Source organism: Centruroides vittatus, unplaced genomic scaffold, assembly GCF_030686945.1.
Source record: "Centruroides vittatus isolate TY-2023 unplaced genomic scaffold, ASM3068694v2 contig_17, whole genome shotgun sequence".
Lineage (NCBI taxonomy): Eukaryota > Metazoa > Arthropoda > Arachnida > Scorpiones > Buthidae > Centruroides > Centruroides vittatus.
Window position 1 is genome coordinate 219765 of NW_027121033.1, and position 12001 is coordinate 231765.

A 12001-nucleotide genomic window follows, 5' to 3' on the forward strand; every position below is an offset into this window, starting at 1 on the left:
TTTACTTTCCAACTTATAAATATTGTATTTTTTGTTTAAATATAGCGATTGTGTAGATTATATTTTGAATTTTCGTACGTATTCTTGCATTCTTGTGAAATACTGGCTTGATCTTAGAACACTTAAACTTGATTTACAGTACTAAAAACGCTAATTTTTACGTGTTTACTTGAAAATCCGGATAAAATCCGACCTCAATTAATCTAAAATTTTGACGCTTCACTGTGTATATGAAAATTTTTTAAAGGGGCCCCATGTGAAGCTCATATTTGATAGTTTATAGATGAGCTTTAAGTCTAGATCAGTTTTATCGTCTATGAAAATATAGATTAAGTAGTAGATCAAGTATCATATTCCTTGCGACAGCGGCCCTCGCAGACTATAAAAAGGGACATCAAACATAATTCAAAAAGCTTCAAACTACGATTCAACTTCTGATCGGCACTCCAACAAGACGGCACTTGTTGCAACCGGCCTCGAAACGAGGACCATTCCTCGTTTTCGAGGCCAAATACCGTTCGTTATTTTCTTTTATACTCGCACAAAAGGCAAGAAGTCGATAATGGAATTTGAGAATTAGGAAAAGGGGGACAAGTGCCCCAAGTGCCCGAATGTAGGGCGCCTCATCCTTACAATATATTCTTCTCATCTCTTTATATTCTTCAATATCATTTACAATATATTCCTTATTAATAATAAGATATAGAAGAATATATTATAAGGGAATGATAGTCGAAAGATTGGAGAGAGAAAGAAGTGAGGATGGAATAATTTAAAACCCTCTTCTAAAAACTAGCTTATGTTGCATTAGAAAGTTTAATTGATACAAATAATTAATTATAATTGATTTAATACTTAACGATATTTAGGGTTAATTATCTTGTCTAAATAATTTAATTATAATCTACTTTGTTCTTAGTTATAAGATTTTCTGAAGGTCACCACACTCGTATTTAATCTAATTCATCCAATGAGACGAACCTATTCATTACCCTTCCACTGTATGAAAGAATTGTATGTAAAGTAGATATAAATATTAATCATAAATCAATTTTCTATCAATCTTTAAGTCAAAAAATTTATTATTTTCTTTATAAAATCCAGAGACAATTATAATATAAGGCCTAATTTACTGCCAAACAAGATTCAGAAATGCTCGATGACGATGGCTTCCATTAACTTTGCAAGTGCCACTCGTTACTTAATGTCTTACGAATTAAATATTTTAAAATTTTAAGATCAATCATGAAAAATTCTGAATATTTAATGAAGCTAAATAATCATTATAAATTGAAAAATCTATATAGAGTTTTCATCTGTAATTTGAGAGGAGCGTGTAGAAGAGTTCGCGAGAGTTCATTGTATAATCTGAATGAGGAAGCCTCATAATGTGGAATTTTCGGAGTTTTCTTTACATGTCTACTATTTAAATATGGCCCACTTTCTCATAGAAACTCCCCCCGGGAGGCACCTGTTTGTCAGATCGCCCACGTGTTGCATTTCCCCGTCCATTAAACCTAATCAATCCTCCATGATGTCGTACGAAAAATAATTTAAACTTTCAAAATTTAAATAATTATTTTAAAAATATATGTCTAAATAAATTTATTGGTTGATAAATATTTTAAAAAACTTCATTATTCTAACATTTTTACGAATTGTTCTTTGTTTTAAATCACGAATGCGAATTCTTCTTCAGGCATTTTTGATGAGGATTTAGTTTTTTCGAAAGAGATTTGTGAGTAAATAGTTAAAGTTTAATTAAATACTTTCGGGAGCTGATTTAAAGCTTAAAATTTCATTTATGGCAAGTTAATTAGTTTTATTACTATAAAACTAAAAAATGCTGATTTTTTTGTGAGAAAACTGGCCCCTATTTAGGCGTTACAAACGTGAAGAAAGCCCAGAAAACTCCACGTGGGTGGCGAGTTGGCCAGGCGCGAACCCAGTTTTTTTAAACTCTCTCCGCCCTGTTGGCACTAAGAGGGCCTCTTTTAACAAGCCCACAGTGGGGCGGTCGGGTGGTAAGAGACGAGAGCCGACATATCTAGTCGAACCAACCCCAAAAAATTCCTGGGGATTTTTAACCCGTTCGGATTCGGTTGTGGGTCCCCATGTGAGGACTCCTTTTAGTCGGCAAATCTTACACCCAGAGCGGTAGGCTGTCATCTTGACCGCTCGGTCATCCGGCCGTTTGTGTATCCCCCTTATCTTCCAACACCATTATCTCCTTTTGCCTTCCATCTTTAAGTCTTCAAGTGGCGGGAGGGCCCACTTTGAAAATCACAAGGCAGCTATATACAGTACCAAAAAACATAAACGTGTACATTTAAATTATAAAAATGCGTAATATAATCTTTCTAACGTAAAGAATATTGTGTGAAATTTTAATTTCAAAGACAATAAGCGCTAAATAATTAGTTTTATAAATGTAAAAATATGCAAGTAGGTTTTGAATTCTTTAACCCATGTATTCGCTTTGAAGAACGAGTCATCTTACTTGTTAACTGTGAAATATAAAAATTAAATAATTATTTTGATTTAATTTAAATTATTTTTCGTGTTTCTCGAAGTTATGTAATTGTTTTCTTAAAAAATTAACACCTATAACACTTATGGCAGCTGAATTATTACACTATAACACTATTAGGAAACTGAAACTCAGTTCCATAGAGAGGACTCAGATTTTAATCTCATTTGGAGCAGGCTTTACTCTTTGACCTTCCAGTAATGTCTTTTATAACTCAAGAATAAGGACAATTACTTTATATTTCCTTATTAGCCGAATAAGGTAGCTACGGCATTGTATGGAGTTGGTATAAGGTAACTAAGGAATTGTAGAAGGTAGATAAGGAATTTACAGAATGGTATAAGGTAGATAAAGAATTGTATAGAGCTGTAAAAGTTAAGAAAATGGATTATTTATTACAAAACAACCCATTTTCTTAGATGACCCAGGGTGGGTCGAAAACGTTAGAACAAACATGAAAGTGATTAACTGGAAAGATTAAGGTTATATTAGACGAAGTCCATTTTCTTAGTTTAAAACCTCGCCTGGAGAAGGGAATGCCTTTTATACTTTATAACTCAGAATCACAAGTTTAAATCCGATCTCTTCTAACTATAACACATTTCACATTATTATTATTATCACATACAGTTATATATACAATATCGATTAACAATTATATATATATATATATATATATATATATTATTATATATAACTTGAAACCTAATCTTTGATAATTCCCATAAATTTAAATCAAAAAAAAAATCGTAAATGAAATAAAACTACTTGGTAGATAAGGATAAGTCAATTGATTTAATTCGAAAAATAATATTGTATAATTTATTTATTTATGTTAATTAGAGAAAGAATTACAAAGTTGTATTACAACTCTTCGAAGGACGATAAGTAAAGCTGGATTTCGACTTATAACGTAAGAGAGGCTCTTCATCGTAGTCTCTTATACGCATGAAATTTCCCAGTTACGTTTCACAATTACGATACGTGTAAAATTTTGAGGCTCTAGTCTATAGAGGGTCTAATCTATAGAGTTACAACGCTGGGCCCTAAGCTGCTGCTTGTTTAGCTTAGGTGCAAATTCGACCCTGACAATAAGAACTTGTATTAATTTAATTTAGTTTTAGTCCCTCCCATTACTAACTTATATAACATAAGAAAATCGATGTAAATATCCTCCGTAAGTGTCACTACATAAATATAAGACTAGATCAATAATCTGACCACAAAAAAATAGCACCCGAAACAAAAATTAATCAACAAAATTCGCAAAATTTCCTCACAGAAGAGCAAAGTAAGTGTAACTTAACGCCAAAGGATTTTCAATGACGTGCATTTATAAAAATGCTGCTGAAAAATAACCTTTCTTTCTTATGTTACCAGGTAGATGCGGCTCGTGTTACGCTCTAATCCAATATTTCATTTAATAAATGTTATAATTTTATTTTATTTTATTCTTCTGAAAATACGTTAAGTTAAAAGGATTTTCTTTGTGAGAATAATACGAAGTATCTTCTCCCGATCTTGTCCCGTTGATATTTTATCCATTGCATGGTAACCTTGATACTAATGAATAGCAATCAATACTGGCGTGTTTATAGACTACCAAAGGTAAACAGGTGTAGTGTAAACAATAAGCAAGTAGCAATTATTTTGACTGAATGCAGAAAAAATCGTTATATTCTCTTGATGAATTATTTTATTTGTTTAGCCTACTTTTATGTAGGAAAGTGGAAACTTGGAAGCATTCTTCGTGGCATTGTTCGTACGGCTTGCGACATTGTTCTTTGTGGCTTGCGGCTGTTATGTATGACAGAGAGAAAGTATGGCGATCGATTAAAAGCTGACCCTCCAAGATGGACTTCGGGTCCTCGAAACGTCGAAAAATCCAAAAAAAATTCGTGGGTTTTTCTGTATGTATGGATTTTAAGTGTATGTTTGTAAGGGGCACGATTTTGTTTACCCACTTTGAAGCTTAATAACTCCCGTGCCTTCTGTCAAAAATTTCTGAAATTTTGCACTGAGATTTCTGTATTCGGTAGATTGATGCTATTAAATTTTGGTGGTTAAAGGTTAAGCGGGTGGGGAGATAGAGGCGGTTAAGTATCACATCCCGAGTGGGGTAGGACTTAACGTAGATTTTACACGTGATTAGCATTTATAATTTTTTTCTTTTTACAAAAGTAGTGCCTACTCTCAAGATTAAGCTTTTTGCCATTTCATAATAATTAATTACATATAAAGTTTTTAAATAAAATATCGTAACAGATGGCGCCACACACAGTTTTAAAGGTTCTTGCCGGAAAGTTGCGCAACTTATTACTGTATTTTTTCCATTTTTTCGGTAATATAATACAAAATTATTCAAAGTTATAACAGTTAAAGGTATGTACGCTTGCAGAAATCGCAGCACAATTGCTCTCGTTTGCGTAATATAAAAACCGAGCCACAAAATTCTAATTTTCATACCGAGAAAGTTTTATTATTGCTAAATTACGGGGACAATTTTTGGTATAAAAGACTAATATACAAATGCAAAACCGTTTTTCATTTTTCACTTTTTTATTTTTCCGTACTGAATCGTAAGGGGCTTTTGAAATCGTACCCATTGTTGTCCTCCACCAGTGGCTCAGTATATAAAACCACTAAACACTGGTCGTGGTTTTTTTAACTCTTTCCTCCCTGTGAGCATTAAGAAAGCTTCTTTTAGCATGCCCATTATCGGTTCGGCCAGGCCCACAATGGGCGGCCGGGTGGTGAGGGACGGAGGCCGACATTTCCTGTCGAATCATATGGGAAACTGGCCCCATTTAGGTGTTACAAACATAAAGAAAACCCGGAAAATTTCACGTGGCCAGTCATTTGGAAAGGCGCGAACCCACGACAAACTACAAGTGTTTAGTGGTTTTATCCACTCAGTCATTGGTGGGCCAATTAAATTACGTCATCGCCAAATATTTGGACTCGGTCTCGGTTATCGGCCGATGCGTAATGATGTTTTTAGTTACCTGTTTTATGTGCTTTCATTATCTGTCTTCTCCAACGGAAATCTTCTTGCAGAGAAATGGGAACTCTAATATATCTCACGCATATGATAAAACCATCTTGATAAAACCATCCTAATTAAAACATCTTGATAAAACCAGCCTAATTAAAACATCATTCGACACGGACCGCATCAGGGCCTTGGAGACCCTTGAGATTTACAAGGCGTCTAAATCAGGGAAATGCATTAATTTCAAAGATGGAAACGTTTTTATCATATGCGTGGAGATATGTCTCCGAAGTACACCCGCAATGGTAGCATATCAGAGTAGTGTACTATTCATGTACGGATGTACGCAGTCATTTTTTATGATTATATTATAGGCATTAAAAACAAGTTGGATCGTTCGCAATTATGGCACGCGGTGAGAGGTTCGATCGTTTGAACTTTGAAAGAATTCTATTGCATTCTACTCGAAAACCGTCGAATAAAACCTGACGAAGATCGAAGAGGGGATCGAAAACGTTAGTTAAGTGGTCGTTAATGTTAGTACTTAGTACCGGAAGTTCGAAAAAAAGCTTAAGAAGGTATAATGGACATCATATGTACCGGTATGAGGATTGTTTCTATGAATAGCTATGCCGGCTAGAACGTACAAGAAATTAGTGTTAGCCCTAACGAAAGCAAGGGCCAAACTGAATTTTCTTTTGGAATGCAAGAAGAATGACGTGTATCCCATGTCTATATACAGGATACGTTTGCCATTGGGATGCGGATCCCTAACACCGAAACTTAGGTGGTTGTGTTTGAGAAAAGCTATTCGAACATCTAAGAGGTGCGTATACTCCTGCCTCAACAGACTGATAGAAACGGAGGATGACCTCTTTGAACACCACCGCGATTACTTACAACTGGAAAATCGAAAAGTTACTGTATTTCAAGAAATATTGGCAAGAAATTTGGCGCGGAGATACAAGAAGAAATTACAGTGGATAATGAGTAAACAAAAGCCCATCAAGAAAAATGTACCCCCCACCCCTCTGGTCTGCTGGGACGACATAGTTCCTCCGCATTACGTAATTGAAACGGTGGCGCACGGACCGATGTACACTCCGGGCTCGGATAAACCCTTGCTTGAAACGGTAATGCCGGACATTGAAAGAATGGTCTGCGGAATGGATGAAGTTTCCAAGGAGCACTACAGGTGGAAGGCTGCCATGAGAATAAGTGGTAACAGAAGATGTAGAAAAGGCAACATATGGATGCATATAAGAAAAACCAAGAAATGGCTTGCAGAGGAGCGTATTATTCTACTAAGGGCGGATAAGAACAGAGCACTCGTTCTACTCAAGGAAGAGACGTATAAAACTATGTTGAGGCAATACATCGTAGATACGAACAGTGAACAAGTTGCGGATAATTACGTAGACAGGTTACATGCACGAGTGGTGCGGTTCACGTGCACCCCCCTGGCGAAGGCGCAGGGATTAGGCAGGGCGGTGGTGGCGTCACCTGATACACCCAGACTTTTCGCTTTCGCGAAAACGCACAAACCTACGCCTGCGCTCAGACCTATTTTGGATAAGGCTAGAGCCCCTACGAGGTTGCTAGAAACCGAGTTACACCGCATATTAGCCAGGCATCTCCAAGATTACCCCCTAACAGTGAAGAACTCCAGGGAGTTGGTCGACGCATTGAAGCGCACACAGGTTACAGAGAGCGCTCACGTCACGGTATTGGACTTTCAAGCCCTATATCCATCCATAAAAATCGAACCTTGCTTTTGCGCCCTTAGGGACGTCCTATTAGCCAAATATAGCCTACCAGCACATCGCAAGCACGTGCTCGAGCTCGCACATCTAGTGTGCTACAATTCGCTGTTTGGATTCGACAACGCCACATATTTACAAAAAAGGGGGGTCCCCATGGGGAGCCCAATTTCGGGCGACCTATGTGAGTTGATTTTACGGCAGTTAGAGAGGGATGTCATTCCCAGGTTTACGCACGATATTATTTTATATCGTAGGTATGTAGATGACGTGATGATCATATGGAAGAACGGGCCGAACGTCCATGATTTTCTGCGCAGTGTTAATGACAACCCGTATGGGCTAACGCTTAAACTGGATCAAATATCGAGCACGGATGTGCACTTTTTAGACGTCACCATACAACTCAGAGGAAACAACATTGAAACGCGGGTGTATTACAAGCCCGACTACATACCTATGTACATACCTGCTGGGTCTGAAGACCCTTATCCGTATAAGATTGCGGCGTTCAGGGCGTTAGTTAGGAGGGCGTACACTCATAACTCTAAAAGGGAGGACACGCTCACAGAGCTGGCACACATAGAAGACATAGCCGCTAGCCATGGATACAGACGTGGCCTAGTCCGTAAATTAGCGCGTAACTTACGTAATACAAACGCGGCACATCACGCCGCAAGGGCACGGGATAGGTCCAAGTCGGGGCCGAACCAGCGCACGGTGGTCCAGTACAACAGAGGTATGCATGACATATACAAGGAAATAGCGCGGAAGAAGGGCACCGATTTGACGTTCTCAAGAACCCAATCGATCTATTCGCTACTCAGGAACGCCAAGGACAAGCCGGATTTTCTAAGAGCACCGGGGGTGTACAGTATCCCGGTAAGGGATCACAGGTCCCAAACGGATTTAATATACATCGGATCTACTAAGAGATCCGTGAAAAAGAGGATCGCGGAACACAGGTATGACGTCAACAAGAAAAGACACACCACCGCCCTCTCGACCTACGCCACCGACCCCGATATAAAGGCAGATTTTGATAAAACCAGCCTAATTAAAACATCATTCGACACGGACCGCATCAGGGCCTTGGAGACCCTTGAGATTTACAAGGCGTCTAAATCAGGGAAATGCATTAATTTCAAAGATGGAAACGTTTTATCATATGCGTGGAGATATGTCTCCGAAGTACACCCGCAATGGTAGCATATCAGAGTAGTGTACTATTCATGTACGGATGTACGCAGTCATTTTTTATGATTATATTATAGGCATTAAAAACAAGTTGGATCGTTCGCAATTATGGCACGCGGTGAGAGGTTCGATCGTTTGAACTTTGAAAGAATTCTATTGCATTCTATCTCGAAAACCGTCGAATAAAACCTGACGAAGATCGCGGAGGCGATCGAAAACGTTAGTTAAGTGGTCGTTAATGTTAGTACTTAGTACCGGAAATTCGAAAAAAGGCTTAAGAAGGTATAATAAACAAATTGGATTGGATAACTCTAATTTTCAGGCCCCGCGCAAATCTTTTTGAAGAAATTGTCAACAAAAACACAAAGGCCGGATGTCCAGGGCACCTTGCGGTTTTTCCCACGTTAGGATTCGATTCCTGTTTCCACAGAACGGTAAGATTCAAACCTAACCGCTCGGTCAATCTGGTTGTTTGTTTTAGGATTATTTAGTAGTCTCTTGGGCCACCAGTGGCTGAGTGAATAAAACCAGTGAACACTGGTAGTTGGTCATGGGTTCACGCCAAGCCAAAGGACTGGTCACGTGGAGTTTTCCATGTTTTCTTCCCAAAACTCAGAATATATAAATAGAGGCCAGTTTCCCATACAAAGTCCTATTGGAAAACATTCCCTCGACAGATTGTCCGTGTCGCGTTGCCGTATACAAATAAAAGAAAAAGCAACACAAGTGTTTCTTGCCTGCTCTTTGCTTGTGATTGGTGTGGCTTTATTAAGCCTTGTTATTTATTTTTCTTTTCTTTACTTACCTTATATTATCTTCCTGCGGTAAAAACTTTACTTCCGGCTTCTGTTTACTTAACCACACTGTAGTTAGTTAACCCATGTGGTCTGAACTGTAATAAAACAGAAGGGGGTGACACCCGATCAGTCGAGGGTTTACGGGCAGAGGAGAGAGGGAGATTGGAACGAAAAGAAGGAAGATTTTTCGGGGAGAGAGGAAAGCAGGACGAGCACGTAACAAAGAAAATTATTAAGGAACGGGTCCAAGGTTTATTTTTATTATTATTGCCAATCACCCCTTTGAACTTTTTCATTCTGACAATTCCTGTATAATTCTTATCAATCTTATCTTGCTCTAGGGCCCTTTACTTTGTAAATTTAGTTAAGTTATAGTTAAGCTAGACATAAGTTAGAATAAGTCCTTTGTTTTGTCGGTACTGGGGACCAATTGGTGATATTGTTACGGGTGGTCCCAAGTGTCTTTGTATTAGTAATTAGTAAGTGTGTACAATTGTTTCTTTGGAAACTATCGGTGTTAACTGTAATTAATAAACTTTTTTTAAATTTTTATCAAAGCCGAGGGATTCTCAGGATTCTGTTATTTATTACTCGGCTACATTGGTGTCTCTCTTCTAAGAATTTTTTGGAATCTAGATATTTCTGTCACTTCAAGAACTCTCTTCAAGATTTCCTTTCGACCTTCTTAACAGATTTATTATAATCTTTCAGGGAGTTTTGTAAATCTGCCATTTACCTGTTATCTTAGCTTTCTACCTTCCTATGCTTTGCAAGCGCTTGTGTCCACCAGAAACAATTACTCCTGTGCTACCTTGCCGGCAATGGGCAGTTATTATGACATGACTATATTGTCGACTTGTATGTTCATTCCAGTGATGATAGATGTCAGTGGCGTGCCGTCATTGAAAGCGATGGAAGCGCCGATTCCACCTTCCAATGACCTTCCCTTGTATTTTCTAAAATATAAATTTTCATATTTTAACGTACTTTTAATTAATTAAAATTAATATTTTATTATAACTGCATTATGTATCTTTTACAAATTTCTATACTACATGTGAAAAAAACGATAAGATTGCTATTGTATATTCGAATAAATCGGTGACGGAAGGAGTGTCGAAACCGGGTCAGTTTCCAATCAGCCAGATTATATAGGCATTGTCACATGCGGTTTACAGAGCACCAACCTCACCCGGTTTAGCTGGTAGAAGCGACACACGCATAAAGAGTCCTACTTTATATCCCGGAGCGGTTGTGGGCTGTTAGCCACCTGCCTGTCAACTTCCAAGCAGCCAGATTATAGGCATTGGCGCATGCGCTTTACAGAGCACCAACGTCACGATTTAGCTGGTAGAAGCGACACACGCGTAAAGAGTCCGACTTTATATCCCGGAGCGGTTGTGGGCTGTTAGCCGCCTGCTAGATATTCAGCCACCCTCGCCCGATTATGTGAATCATGAGCAGACTAGATCAACGGCGGACAACCCCGGCCCGCGGGCCAGCTACGGCTCGCGAAAAGTTTCTATCCGGCCCGCGAGATCTTTAATAGATTATTAAATTGGAAAAATAACTAATTAATAGTTATTTTTCCAATTCTTTGTAATTTTTCGAAAACGATAAGAGAAATAAATGTAGTAATTAACTTTTTATTTATTTATTTCATATTTGCAGACTAAAAAAATTACGTGTCACAAGAAGGCGTCAATTAACTACTACGGCCCGCGGAAAAAAACGTAAAATTTATTCTAGCCCATGTTATAAAAAAGGTTTCCCATCCTAGACTATATTTATAACTTAACCCAACCGATAGGAGTTTACTGGCATGTTTTTATGATAGTTCTGTATAGTTGACAGGAGTTTTAAAAAAATCCATTATAATATTTGATATATTTATTCCGCGTTTATTCCGCTCTCCCATCTTATATTACTTACGGATTTCAGATGTTAAACCGGTGATATTACGATTTAGTATGTCCCATCTGTAAGGGGATGCAGAAAAAACGTGTACAATTCTAGTACAGTGTTAAAAAATTAACTGTTACTTTGGCAGCATCGTTTACAACCAAATTTATTGAATGAGACGTACAATGGTACAAAAAAAAGCTGTAGAATTTATTTTCCTTAAATTTACGATTTATGTATCGCGGTTGTCATAAAATTTCTTTTCACTTCTTTCCCGAGACTACAGATATTCGAGTACAAAGTAACCGGTTTCGACTTATTTCTACTTAAGAAGTAGTTAAATAATTAAGCGATTAGGGAATTAGAAACATAAATAAAACCCCGATGAAAGAGCCGAAATTTTACTTAAACAGAAGCTTAACCGAACCGATCTCTTGCCGAGTACAGTGGGGTCTGATCTCTTCGTAATATTAAATGTAATAAAGACAGAAATTTTTCCAGTTCAAGGAGAGTGACCGAAAAGTTGTAAGTTTTGGAAATTTCCGTGAACACTCTGTCCTAAAACGAAATTAGTTAGAAAACGAACGACGGACAATCTGTTAAGTTTAACATAGTTAGATTTTTACAGCTATGGTGAGAAACGTTTAAAATCTACAACAACCCTGTCGCGTCCTTTGAGATATACTAGTGATGCGACAAAAAAGGAATTTTACATTGACCGGTATCGGCACCCTCGGGATTTGGCACGGACACGCCTACCTAAACCGTCTCCAATTCCATTCATTAGCCACTCGTAGGGAGCTATTTCACTAACTTGTAAGTG

At 37.8% G+C, this 12001-nt stretch overlaps 1 protein-coding gene across 1 annotated transcript; it reads left to right on the forward strand.

Annotated features, from left to right (window-relative positions):
* The first annotated feature begins 6151 nt into the window (after positions 1-6151).
* On the forward strand, positions 6152-8491 carry LOC136969099 (uncharacterized). Its single transcript, XM_067263204.1, has one exon. It carries the CDS (start codon positions 6152-6154, stop codon positions 8489-8491), a length of 2340 nt encoding a protein of 779 aa, XP_067119305.1.
* Positions 8492-12001: the final 3510 nt, after the last annotated feature.

Excerpts from the sequence above, each read along its gene's own strand:
- LOC136969099 (XM_067263204.1), top strand. The coding sequence starts at position 6,152 with ATGCCGGCTAGAACGTACAAGAAATTAGTGTTAGCCCTAACGAAAGCA.